This window comes from Sorghum bicolor, chromosome 1 (genome assembly GCF_000003195.3).
Source record: "Sorghum bicolor cultivar BTx623 chromosome 1, Sorghum_bicolor_NCBIv3, whole genome shotgun sequence".
NCBI classification, from domain to species: domain Eukaryota; kingdom Viridiplantae; phylum Streptophyta; class Magnoliopsida; order Poales; family Poaceae; genus Sorghum; species Sorghum bicolor.
In genome coordinates, this window is record NC_012870.2 from 18,588,876 (window position 1) to 18,603,305 (window position 14,430).

General features: G+C 42.2%; 1 protein-coding gene across 3 annotated transcripts; it reads right to left on the reverse strand.

Annotated features, from left to right (window-relative positions):
• LOC8065210 (monothiol glutaredoxin-S11) lies at positions 386-9,975 on the reverse strand. Of its 3 annotated transcripts, XM_021450856.1 has the most exons (7): positions 9,499-9,975; positions 7,934-9,331; positions 7,561-7,788; positions 7,282-7,435; positions 5,224-5,330; positions 3,983-4,057; positions 386-1,918 (listed from the first exon to the last, which is right to left on the reverse strand). In XM_021450856.1, the coding sequence occupies exons 2-7, from the start codon at positions 9,092-9,094 to the stop codon at positions 671-673; spliced, it is 2,973 nt and encodes a 990-aa protein (XP_021306531.1). In that variant the 5' UTR covers positions 9,095-9,331; positions 9,499-9,975; the 3' UTR covers positions 386-670. The 3 variants fall into 3 exon arrangements, with proteins under 3 accessions (XP_021306531.1, XP_021306529.1, XP_021306530.1); XM_021450854.1 differs by lacking the exons at positions 7,282-7,435; positions 7,561-7,788; positions 7,934-9,331; positions 9,499-9,975 and adding an exon at positions 5,534-5,673 and having other exon boundaries at positions 5,224-5,412; XM_021450855.1 differs by lacking the exons at positions 7,282-7,435; positions 7,561-7,788; positions 7,934-9,331; positions 9,499-9,975 and adding an exon at positions 5,517-5,642 and having other exon boundaries at positions 5,224-5,412.

Here is a 14,430-nt window from a genome sequence, read left to right on the forward strand (position 1 = left end):
AACAGAATAAAATCCCCACTGAAGACTAAATCGTTTCACCATTTTTGCAGTAATTAAATGCTTTGCCCAGCCTAGAAAACATCAAGGTGAAACTCATGTATTGTGGAGGTTGTTTCATTGTTCGTTTCATTGATACTCTGTCAGCAGATTTGTTTTAGAAACAGTGCATAAAACGGGCCATTGAGACTGGCCTTAAAAAGAAGAGAGGAGTTTCATCCCTACAAAACTCAACTGTCACTATTTCCTAGTGAATAAAGCGCCAAGAAATACACAATTAATTTGAGTGCTTTCAAAATTAATTTTAAATCAAAACCTTAAACAATTTTCACATGTGACTTTCCAAAAACAATGGCATGACTTAAGTACACAACTACACGTAAACAGATAATAAATACTCTAAAGATTTTAATTCATCCATCTATAAATCGTGACAATACCCGAACAAAAAAGCTTCCATCCGCTAAATAGAACTGGTGATATAAGAGCAATCAGTACCGAACAAGCGTCTCAAGTTATTCCTTCTGCAGGTGTCACAATTCTAGCAATGTGGCACTGCAGACAAGTACCAAACGTGGATCTATGAATACATTGGCATAAATGTCATAGTAGAGTGATCCAATGCAGGCAGGCAATATGATAGAAACACCAGCGAGGCAAGAATGCTAGGTGTCTACTCTGACAAGGTTGACTTCAGCTCTCCGCTCTTCTCCATCTCAAGAATTATATCACAGCCCCCAATCAGCTCTGATTTGTAGTAGAGCTGGGGGAAGGTTGGCCAGTTGGAGTATGTCTTCAAACCTTGTCTAACTTCCTCGTCAGATAAGATGTCAAAGGACCCAAAGCTGACCCCTTCCTTCTTCAAGGCGTTCACAACCTTTGAACTGAAGCCGCAACGAGGAGCATCTGGAGTGCCCTTCATGAAAAGCATCACCGGTGCAGAGGAAATCAGAGACTTCAATCTGTCCTCAAGACTTTCTTTTGGAATAACCCCTTTCTCAGACAGGACCTTCTTCAGCTCACCACTCTTATGCATCTCCATCACTATGTCTGAGCCGCCAACCAGTTCACCTTTTATGTACAGTTGAGGGTAACTGGGCCAGTTTGAGAAGACCTTAAGCCCCTGTCTAACCTCATCATCTGAGAGAATGTCAAAACTGGAGAAAGGAATGTTCTCTTGCTTAAGTATGTGAAGCAACTTCCCACTAAACCCACACTTTGGTTCCTCAGGTGTACCTTTGATGAATACCATCACTGGGCTGGAATTAATAAGGCTTTCCAAACGAGCTTTCTGGGCATCAGTAAGCCTGATTGGTTCAGCAACTGCACCACCCTTATCAGTTGCAGATCCAGGTTCACCTGCTTCTTCATTTTTGCTTCCCTGTGGTTTGAGGGGAATATTGTGCTCCTCAAAAACATCCTTCAATTCACCACTGTCATGCATAGCGATAACAATATCACATCCACCAAGCAGCTCACCTTTGCAGTAGAGTTGAGGGAAAGTGGGCCAGTTGGAGAACTTCTTCATACCTTCACGAACATCATTATCTGTAAGAATGTCAAAACTCCCAAATTTGACTCCTTCCTGCTTCAAAATGTCAACCACTTTACGGCTGAAGCCACACCTTGGTTGTTCTGGGGTTCCCTTCATAAATAAAAACACAGGATGGGAATTGACAAGCTGCTCCAATCGCTTATTCAATGCATCTTCCTTGCTACCAGAGTTTGTGCTTTCAGCAGCAGAAGAACCATTTTGTTGTGCCATCTTTTGGATGTTTTCAAGTACAGCAGGCCCAGCAGCAACTCCGAGGCTAGCAGGTACAGCAGACTCAGCAACACTAGCAGGCCCAGCTACTTTTGCAACCTTATTGGCTAGGCTGGCTGGGTTTGCTCCCTCCAAAGTATCGACAATTTTGCCTTCCTGCAAGCAGACGTCATATGCATGAAAAGGGGCACTTCTCACAAAAAGATCAGCATACAAGTGTTTCGAAGCAGCCAGTAACGACCGTTAAGCATTGCAAGTAACTCCTGAAGTTAACCAAAAGAGTGGTTCTTCGCCACACCAGGGCATCACCGAATTTCATTAATCATTACCAAAGTGATGAAATTACAGGGTTTGCCAAACACAAGAAATATCTACATACATAATACAAGCACTATAGAAAAGTAACATATTAGAAGGTTTTCCATGCAAAATTTAATTGTATCATACCATCAAGCAGAATTAGGAACAACACAACCGAAAGTGAGGCAGTGACCACAGATAAAATCAACTAATTTACTATTTGTAGCAAAAAAAAACAATGTACGCAGATATCACAATTATTGGAGATATATACTCCCTCCATCCCAAAATCTAAGTCATTCCAAGAATCTTGGAGAGTCAAAACATCTCAAGTTTGACCAAATTTATATGGTAGGATAATAACATTTATGATATCAACTAAGTATCATTAGGTTCTTTATTACTTATATTTTCATAGTATATCTATTTGATGCCACAAAACTTTGTAATTTTTTCTATAATTTTGGTCAAACATGAGATGTTTTGACTCTCCAAGATTCTTGGAATGACTTAGGCCTTGTTTAGTTTGCAAAAATTTTCAAGATTCCCCGTCACATCGAATCTTTGGTCGTATGCATGGAGCATTAAATATAGACGAATAAAAGCTAATTGCACAGTTTACCTGTAATTTGTGAGATGAATCTTTTGAGCCTAGTTACTCTATGATTGGACAATGTTTGTCAAATAAAAACGAAAGTGCTACAGTAGCCAAAAACCAAAAATTTTGCAAACTAAACAAGGCCTTACAATTTGGGATGGAGGGAGTAAGTCCTACCGAAGTCCAGACTCCACATGCCATGACGCTGTAACTAAGAAAAAAATAAACTATACAAGCATCCTTTGTGAAATGTCCTCGCAAGCATTCCACAGGTTGAACTACTGATATCGTACAGAAGACTTCATTTGGCACTATGAAGCCTTCAATCACTGAAAGCCTATATAGCCTTCAAAATCATACAACAAGCCTAAGCCTAACCACAATCTGTGCATCCAAATGGACTCTTTGGCATAGAGTACAGAAAATTAGTGAAAATAAGCTTATACATAAATTCAATGTATGCAGACTCAGTTTTTTATAATGAAAAGGCAGGAGCTCTAGCATTCAATTAAGAAGGAAGAAGAGGTGGGCCATCCCCATGCGAAACTCAAGTAGAAAACCTAGAAGAGCACTGAACATGCCAACAATTGAACTAACAAGGGCTCAAGTGAAAATGGTTTAACACCTACAAAGTTATCATTTAGTAGTATACAAAAGAGCGCATCTCTGTTGTGGACACAGATGCGTATGGCTCTGAGAACCAGGGCCAGGACTCATCATAGGGCAGCTAGCTGGGTACTCTTTTCCCACGCCACGAGTCAAGGCTCAAACAGGCAAGGAGAGACTAGAGACTATCAGTGCCTGATTTCAATGGATCCCCTTTATAGGATGGATTGACCAGTTGGCATGGTTCTCTCAAGACCAAGAAAAGTTTTCTGATGCATGGAATCCATTTGAAACAAAATAAAATGACAGGATAACTAATCATTGTATCCTACGTACGAACTGATCTATCTTCCAAATAATGATGCATCACACAGTTCCTCATCAACAATGCTTGGATACTACGCTGCACATAAAAGTGAATAGCCTGCTACAGTAATACAGTAGTGCCAATTAGGAGGATTTCAACATGAATATAATGAGAAAATTGAAGACACAGATCCAAATCATCTTAACCACTTGCCATTAAAAGAGCGGATCTCATTAAACATTGTATTCATGATGTCATGATTGGCAGTAAGAAAATATATGCGGTTATTCAACTACCATGAAAATGACAAGTTTCATGATTCTATCAGAAGTATTGTGCATAAAAAAGGGGGGAAATGTTTATTGACAAGAAGCAAGGCCGAGTTATATTATTCGGTAATTGTGAATACCTTGTAGAAAACAACATATGGCACCGCTGACACTCCATGTGCCTCTGATATTTCAGGTTGTTCTTCAGCTTCAACCTGAACAGAGTCATCACTCATCACTCATCAGTGCAAGAAACAAATAAGCAAACAATGTAGCACCCTCCTCATTATGTTGACAGTAAACAAACAATAAATACTGGACACAAGAAGGGGCACAGAAGTAACCCCTGAACATAATGGGCATATAAATGAAAAATAAACAATAAATGGTTAAAAGATCAGTCTTATTATTCAGTGATTAAGTGACAAGACCAATGGAAAAACAGATGGATACTAGATTAAGTATACTTGTGTTTATCCCTCTTAAATTAGTTCATAGCTCAATGGAAACAATGAAATATCACATGCTCAACTTGGCTGGATTCAACAGTGTTACTACCTCATCTCAGCATGGCACTATATAAACGCCACACCAGAATTGCTTAGCATCAAGCGTACAAGCAGGTTACTTAGTATACCATTTGTTTAGGCAGTACCAAATATACAGCGCCTGAGTTTAATATTTCCATATAACTTCTTACAACACCAAAGGTATACCAAATACATTAACAGATTTTAAAATCACTAATGAACAATCAAAATCCACATGTGGCGCATAACAATAACAGGATACCCAGAGGACAAAATCCTCCCTTTGACCCATCCAATACATCAACAGATTGGTAAACCCTCCGTCAAGAAAAAGAATGTAACTCTAACTCTAGCACAGCAGGAAGTTAAAGCTTATATTTTCATTATTTGGTGTCATAAATATTAATATTTTTACCTATATACTTGATCTTTTGTTTCAGTCACAGTGTGGTTGAGTAATTCGGCTACCACAACTTCACCATTAACTAAGGACTAGGTTACAACTTGCAATATGTTTTCAAACTTATATTATAAACAGACAATTCAGGCACAGAAGTCCTTTCAAGAATTATTTTATTGACAGACAGAACAATTGAGTTTATCAATTTAGAAAACCGAGCTCTCATTTTGCACTCTTGGACAAACGCGCAACGTTGCCTAACAAAGAGGGAGAAAAGTTTCACCGTAGAACAGAGCAGCCCAGCAAGCAGCCGTAGAAACCCTAAAGTCTTACTACAAATCCAATCCACAAGACACCTCAACGAAACCGACGACCGGACCGCACCGAACAGAACCGAATCTACCGCGGTCGGGAAAGCGGGAGGCGAAAAGGGGGCAGCAGAAGCACGAACCCGGAGGAAGGCCGCGTGGGGGAAATCGACGGCGAGGTGCGCGAAGACCTCGTCCATCTGCTTGGACGCCTCGCACCAGGACGCCCAGAAGTGCACGGCCGCCGCCCGCACCCCGGCCACCGCCGCCTCCAGCTCCGCCGGCGAACGCACCTCCCTCACCGCCCCGCCGCTCGCCATCCCCTTGTGATCCTACGCGGCGGTTGGGATGAGAAGAGATGTGGTCAAGTGCTGAAGGCGACTGGAGTTGAAGAGGAGGAGGAGGAGGAGGAGGAGGAGGAGGATGCGGAAGAGACGAGGACTCGGGTTCTGCCTGTGCGGGGGGGTTGCGGCTTGGGGTTTTCCTCTGCTTTGCCGCCGCCTCGATCGATCGGGGGGCCGGAGCAGCGAGGCCGAAGGTGTGCTGCCTCCTCGGCTTTTCGGGGAGTTCCCGTGCGGCGCGACGGCGACTGAACATTCCAGAAGGGGGGCGCGTGGGAAAGCGACCGACGGGCCGGCGGACGGAGGCAGGTGGGCCTGTTTCTGGCTGGGCTGGGCTGGGCTGTGTGGGCCGAACCGCTTTTCCTTTTTGATGGTACGGTGGTTTTGGCCTGGTGACGGCGGGCGCATTTTTGGGGGGACGTGTGGGTCTGGTGGTGATTCGTGCGCTGGGCGGCGCGGTGGGGTCTAGCCGCCGTCTGGGCGGTCCGCTGCCGGGTCGAGGGACCTATAAAATGGAGGGGGTCGCGGAAGCTGGCGAGCGCCCCCGTCGGGCACAAACCCTAGTCGCCACACCACACGGCCGCCTCGCACCAACCATCGACCTGTGCGGGACTGCTGGCAGTCCCTTTCGCTATTCCTCCCTTGTCTGAGGTCTCTCTTGCTCTTTCAGATCCGTTTATTTGTGTGGTGCTATCTGCTCATGATAGCCTGATATGTATGCTGCCTCGGAAGAAATTCAGACTTGTGTTTCTGCCTGCTGTATATTTCGATGAGGTTTTCATTTGTCTTCTTTTTTTTTTTTTTTTTTTGCCATGCGTGCGTCTTTGCCGGATCACACGGATCGATGATGCTGTTCAAGAAATACTGCGTTATCTTCCTGATGCAAAGCCGTCGTGTTACGAAGGCTTCCTGATGACACAACTGTCTTGCTGAGATCCAAGTGCACAACTTCCTTCTCTCTTGCTTTCTGTATTTCTCGCCGTCTGATTTTTCTCCTCTGGATGTGAAATTTGCGTACAGTTTAGTTTTGATCAAATGCACTATCAGATATCGTAACGGACAGGATGGTTTCATCCACGAAGCGAGCGCGGAGATTAGGCCTGCAGCTAAGAGCTGGGATGCATGCTGTTGGGAATACTAGTAAATATGACCAGGCAATAGTGGAATCTATCGCTGTGTTATACAAAAAAACAAGATTTGATTTGGATTCATGCTGACGCTGTTGGGTACTAGTAAAATACTGACCAGGCAATAGTGGAATCCCGGTGTTATGCAAAACATTATGTGATGTAATTTGGATACCAGAATTTTTGCTTAAAAAGTTACCCTACTCCAGTTTGACACTTCTCAGATAACAAACCACACACGATGACCACATGACGCAATCTCTTTGTTTTAACATACTATGCTAAGCGCTTAGCGCAATTAGGCTTAACAAACCAAATGTATACCAGAAGCGAGGCATCAGTGCATCAGAAACATGGTACTTTTAAGGGTCCCGTGGGAGCAGCGAGCCCAACGAAATGGACTGCGTACATGTTTAGTGAACCCAGCCTAAATAATACAATAGTTCAGCCAGTTGCCAGTTTAATGAATGTCTATCATCTGGCGGACACAGGTTAACTGAGATCAAGACACGTTTATATTACAGACAAACAGGTAAGCATCTAACATCATCACTGTTTCCAGAACTGTCAAGCGACCTTATTTACATCAACACCTGCAGCATCCTCTGGTAGCTGCTGGCAATGAGCTTACCCATCTCCCTACCCATCAGAGGCATAGAAAGCAAGCGACTTCAGTGGCATCACCTTCTCCTGCAAGGGGAAATGGGGATGGTGTGAGTGAATTATATGTGAACAGAACACTGTGAACAGTGTGCCTCTGAATCTACCTCAGAGTTCTCCACATGTTCTGAGGGGAAATGAAGCCCAGTGGAACAGTTTTCAAGCACTTCAGGACTCTTCAGCCATGCTTTGTGAGCTTCAATGGCTTTCATCTTAAAGCGAAACATCTGCAAGTGCCAATATCCAACCAATTCAGGTGCACAGTTGCTTTACACTAAAAGTAATTTGCAAAAATCTCCCTGAATGAAAAATGAGCAGGAGCTGACAGGAGAAGACTGAATATGCTCCAAACCTCGGATAAAGAAATGCTTGGCTTCTCAAGTTCTTCTCCGTTGACGTGAATTCCAGTACCCTGACATTCTGGGCACACTATGGATGTTATTTTGCTTTTCTTAGGTGCATTCTTTGCCTTCCTTCCTCGATTGCTCTTCCCCTTGCTAGCTATTTGGTCATTCAGCATCTCATATTGGCACAATATAGTCCAGTGCAAAAGGCAGGAAGTGTGGAATAGATGATAAGCCTGCATAAATCAAGTGTAGATTAGTCATTACAGAACATTTGGAATTTGGAGGGGAAATATAATTGCTATATTCTCGGGTGAAAAAAGTACAAAAAGGTACATTATTACGAAACAGAGATAGCAAAGAATACTCGAAGTTACTCACCCCACTTGAATTTCTACTGCTGCAAGCTAGGTTTCCTGTATTGCAGTTCAGCAAGGTGGCAACATCCTTTCCAGGGAGCATTGGTCGGCCGCAAATATCACACACTTTCTCAGCTGCTATGCGCTTCTGCTCCCTCAACTCTCTCCTTGCTGACTTACTTGATAAGAGGCCAACTTGAAGATTGTGTGAGGTACCTGTTGGGGAACCAGTCACAATAGCTTGGCTACTGCCCTGTGGGGAGCTGTTCTGACCGTTTGACTCTTCTGAAGATGCCTCTTGATCAGAGAATGATTTTTTCATTCGCTTTCCACGATGTCCAGCATCATCAATTACAAAGAAAGATCCAGCAGAGATTATAGAAAGGTCTTGTTCATCAGAAGACCATTTCCTGCCCAAATCATAAGTATAAGAGAAGTTGACTATGGCAAACCCAGATTGCTCATAAGTGTTACAACTCTCAGAACCATGGGAGCCTTCTTGTCCTACCCAAGCACACCAGATCTTGCTTATCTTCTTGCAGTTCTTGCTAGCTTCACAGATCCTGTACGAAATATTTCCAGAGCCCAAAAGATGCACAGGCAAGTCTGAAACAACGTCCCTCAGCAATACACCAGGAATAACAAGAGGACCATCCGTTCCACGGTTTGAAAGCGCTCGATCTTCAGATACAGCAGCACCTCTACAATTAGCACGGCCTTTTCCACCATTGCGTGCACCTTTCACACCATTACAGGAGCTTGAACCATCTCTCAACTTTGATGTCACCTCAGTATCATTCCGCGAAACCTCAGGCCGTGGAACCAGAGCAAGCTCTCTGGTGCTCTGCGAGCTTGAGTCCAGCAGGAGCGGATCTTTCTCACGCGAGTTGTTGAAGAAGAGCACGCCATCATTAAATGGCCACGGCATGGGCCCAAACAGTGTGACCTTGGCCTCAGCATAACGCCGGGAGTGCAGGTTTCCCTTGAGGTGGTCGAACAGCACGTTGTCGCTGAAGCACTCAGTGAGGCAGATCGTGCAGAAGAAGATGACACGCTTCCCAACACGCCGTAGTTCAACATAGGTGTGCCCACTCTGCCGCACCTCCCGGAGCGTCGCCTTCGCAGCAATCTCACGTATGTCAACAGGGCCATTCCTTTTCACCACCAGCTCCTTCCCCACCATGGTTACCTCCAACCTCAAATTTCTGAAGCTTTGCTCACAAATCCCTCCAAAACTACCTCCGTACCCTTGTCCTCTTGAAATTCTCAGAAATTACAACCAAATTTCACCCCTCTTAAGATCTATGCTTCCCTCCAGACCCTAGAATTACAAATACAAACTTAAAAACAGGCTAAGCGTATAGGAGTACAGAGGGGCGGTGGCGGACCCAGTAAAGGACATGGGTGTACACATGCACACCTGAAAAGTCAAAAAAAAAAATTCGAGGTTAGCAGACATAATACGTGTGTAACTAGATCAGATCCGCATACTGATAGCTTAGCTTAGGGTTTGGGTGCTCCGTTTCGAACAGGAAGTTGAAGAGAAGCAGGGGGAAGGGGGGAGAGGGGAGGGGGGAGGGTGCGTACCTGGTAGTGCTCGTCGCCAGTGAAGGGCACGAAGAAGACATGGCGCCCGATGGAGACTCGACACCTGTCGTAGGGAGGCCGCTGCGGCGGCGCGGTACTCCAGCCGTCGCCCCGAGAGACAGAGAGAGAGAACACGCCGGGGGGAATGGGAGAAGAAAAGCGCGACCGCACGGAGAAACGGGAGAAGCGGCGCGGTCGCCCGGAGACTGGCGGAGAGACCGAGAGAAAGGGGGAGAGGAGAGAGAGAGAGAACGCGCGCGCAGGCCGTGGGGAGCAGGAGAAGAAAGGCAGGGCCGCACGGATAAACGGGAGAATGAAGAAGAAAAATTCTGGAAAACGTACTTCGATGGAAGGGAGGGTGAAGATCGCCGGCAAGGTGGTGGTCGCCGGCGAAGAAAATTTGGGGGCGAGAAGGCAAGACTCAAGCGGAGGATGAGAATTTGAGAAGAAAAAGGAAGGTTGGTAGATAGCTACAGAACATGTGGGCATTGCGTGTTTCAGGAGACCCTTAAACTGCAGTTTTTTTTAATGGCTCATGGCTTATCTGACAAAAATCTCTACAACTAAAAAATATGGAAAAGACCCGTCTACCATACCCATGGTGAAGCCACAACTCCCATCCCTTTTAGCCATGATAGGCTATCCCATCAACCCATGCCCCACTCACCCATGCATGCAAAATTGTTTTAGCGAATTTAAAAAAGTCATAACTTTTAAACTGAAGATATAAATTAAATTCCGATTGCACCATTAAATTTCTCGTAACAAATCCTTCAAAACAAGATCACACATGGATATATTTAGATAAAATTTTATTAATAAATATTTATCTCTACAACTAAAAATTATGGAGAGGACCCGTCCACAACTCCCATCTCTTTGGTGGTCTTTTTTACTACGCAATGACACGCTATCCTTGAAAATAAGATCACACATGGATATATTTATATAAAATTTTATTAATGAATATTTATCTTATAAAGATAAAATATTTTCTTTTATTAAGTAGAGACAATATTCTAGGTTCAACAGATAATGTTCTATCTTTGTAAAAAAAATGTTATCGATTTAGAAGAATAGTATTTAGGTTTTAGGTTTATGAAACTGATATTACAATATACATAAAAATACATAAATACATGACATAGATAAAAATAATAAAAAAATCTAGAGTAAAAAGCATAAGAAAAAAGAATAAAAACACAAAATGGAGAAAAATTTCAAATAATGTCAAAGGGTTACTTTTCAAATATCATAAATATATTTATAGAATATTAACATTACTAAATACATCATAGAACATCATTAAAAATATTATAGAACATCACATCTATTATAGATTACATATATACAAAATGAACACCATAAGAAACATCATAGAACATCACATGTATACTACGTAAACATGACATAACACAACATAGAACACTAAATATATACTACATAAATATCACATATATATACATATATATATATAATAAAAATAAAATTACTAAGAAAAAATATAAAAACAAACATAATTAACAAATGATAAAAAGTGCATAGAGCAAATAAAATTAATGAATAATTTAAATAAGGATAAAAATAAGATTAAAAGGAAATAAAATATAAAATAAGAATTTCAAGAAACATAGAAAATCTGAAAAGAGAAAAGAAAAACAAATAGAAACAAGGAAGAACAATAAAAATAAAACCAAAAGAAAAAGAAAATAAAAGGTAAAATTAAAACAAGAAAAGAATAAGGAAAGGAAAGAAAATAAAATAAAATCGAAAAACAAAAACTGAAAAGAAATGAAAAAGGAAGAATATAGACAGAAAAAACAAAATAATAAAATAACAATGAAGAAACATAGAGTACGTAGATTTTAAACCCGTAACAACGTACGGACATTAACCTAGTAACCATATAAGAGCATCTCCAACAACTTGATAAAATTCACTTGTCAAATCTTGAGTTATAGCAAGTTGCTAATTTGTTTAGCAAAAGAAAAAAGGATGTGTCTCCAATAAGTTGCTATTCTCACTTGGTAAAAATAGAGGATGACAGATGGGACCCGCTCACTTGGTAAAAGAATATGTGTCTCCAATAAATTGCGCTCGGGATAGCAACTTGGGATAGCAACTTGACAAATCTCGGCAGTAGAAACCTCTGGATAGCAACTTGGGAAATTTAGCAACTTGAGATAAGGAGTTGTTGGAGGAGGATTTTTATGCTTTTAGCAAATTTGGTAGGATAGCATGTTGAAATACCAAGTTGTTGGAGATGCTCTAAGGCCTTGTTTAGTTTACCCAAAAAAACAAAAAGTTTTCAAGATTCCTCGTCACATCGAATCTTGCGGCACATGCATGATGCATTAAATATAGATAAAAACAAAAACTAATTACACAGTTTAGCTGTAAATCGCGAGACGAATCTTTTGATCCTAGTTAGTCCATGATTGGATAATATTTGTCACAAACAAACGAAAGTGCTACAATAGCGAAATCCAAAAAAAAATTGCATCTAAATAAGGCCTAAGCACATCTAAGGACGGGTCTTTCTTCAAAACACATTTTGAAGGGGAGAAAGTTTAAAGTTTATAATATTTACCTTATTTTTCTTAGAAAACAAATTTAAGTTGTGCTTGTAATAAAAGAACCCTAATTGAAATATGAGCAAGAAACACAATGTGGAAGTTCATAGATTCTCCTATCCCTAGTCATCAAATAAAATCACTTACCGCCACTATCCCATAGAAATACAATTCTAACTTTGGCCTAAGTCAATTAAGTTTGATTAAATTTATTTAAAAAATATAAGTATTATTTCGCTATGGAATATATTTTTGTAGTCTTTGATAATATTTTTTCATAAATCATCAAATTTAAAATATTTTGACTTAGACAAAACTAGAATTGTGTATTTGTTGAACGCCACGTGTTTATCAAGAATTGTCTAACCGACATACGTACATATGGTGGGTCTTAGTACTATAATACTCCGTATATATCACTCTTTGTCCTAAATTATAGGTCGCTTGAAAGGTCCAAATGGCTAGAGAGGGGGTGAATAGCCTAATTAAAATTTCTACAAACTTCACTAAGCAAGCGAGTTAGTAAAACAAATGGCGAAGCAAATCTAGCACTAGCTCAACTAAGCTATGCAAGCCACCTATACAAGCTAGTACAAGGCTAAACACTAAAGCACAACAACAAGAGAAGGCTAGTTACACTCCTAAACAAAAAAGAGTAAACTAAACAAGCTAAACAATTAGCAAGGTATACGAGTAAGTAAAGGAGTGGAGAGTGGTTGTTATACCAACGTTGTAGAGTAGAGATATAACCAACCAATCACTCACAAACACAAGAGAATCCTCGGCAAGAGATGACACAAGATTTTTACCGAGGTTCACTTGCTTTCCGGCAAGCTACTCCTCGTTGTGGCGATACACCCACTTGATGGATCACGAGCTAATTGGCAATCCAAAGCCAAACCCTCAGCGGGTGCCGCACATCCACTCACAAGATGGGGATCCTCCAAGCCACGAGCAATCCACTAGAGTAACCAATTTGCGATCTCCCGCGGGGAAGGCTCAAGAACCCCTCACAAATCACTTGGTGAGGCTCGAAACAATCTCCAATCACGAGCTCAACACCACCGCTGCTCCAAGCCGTCTAGGGCGTCGGGAAACACCCAAGAGTAACAAGAAATCTGCAGCAAACTCAAGAATCAAGTGCCACTAAATGCAACTCTCAAAGCAATGCACTTGAATCTCACTCAATCTCACTAGGATGAGCAATCAAGCAAGGAGATGAGTGGAGGGAGTGTTCTCTAGCTCAATGTATGTCTCAAGTAATCAAATGTGCAAGAGATGGCCTCCCAAAGCCGGCCACCAACTATTTATAAGCCCCTCAAAGAAACTAGCCGTTGGCTGTTTTCACTGGGCTGAAAACGGGGGCACCGGACGCTACTAAGTGAGCACCGGACGCTCGACACCCTGCGTCCGGTGCACTAGAGTTGGCCACGTGTCCTTCCTCGATTTCGCGTGTCAGTTTCTAACGGCTACCTGCAACACACCGGACGATGGGCACCGGACGGTTCGGTGATCACCGGACTCGTGCGCAGAGAGGGTTGCAAAAACCCTCACACCGGACGCTAACCACCGGACACTACCAGAGTGCGTCTGGTGCTCAACCCTAGCAGGGTCAAGCACACCGGACTCTGAGGCCAGCGTCCAGTGCCTCTGCACTCAGCGTCCGGTGAGTGTTTCTCAGAGAGAAAAACACTTCCGCTACTTCTCCAAATTTCCCACCGGCCCAATAGAAAATAAACACTTATTTTTCTCAAAAGCGCCGAACAAGTGTGCTAACACCAACAAGTGTCCACCACCTCTCAACCCTAGGAAAACCACCTCCTTTGCAAATATGCTAACACCAACAAGTGTCCACCACCAAAGTGCATGTGTGTTAGCTTTTCACAAACATTTTCACCAAAGGAGTTAAGTTAGTACTTTACTAGATCCTAATGCATATGCTCAAGATATGGACCTAGTAGCACTTGATTCGAGAGAAGACCGTGATTTCCCCTCTTGATAGTCGGCTATCTATCCTAAACCCGGTCAATCACTTCTCTACTCATCTTAGACCGGCAAAAGTAAAACCCTATGTTTATACCTTTGCCTTGATAACTTTGCTCCTCGTCTATCACCATGATCTCCACTTCATGCTTCATCCCTTTGTGATCGTGTGGCCACCTTTCCATGCCACCATGCTCCTTCATCACATGTGTTGCTATGCCTAACTCAAGTCACTTAAACAAAAGGCATTAGCAACTTGGTGTCATTAATTACCAAAACCAAACTTGGGCTTTCATCGCTTTAGCTTTTTGGATACATAGTGTTTGATATGCAACTACATATACAAATATGTCTAGATATATAGTAACAAATGTGC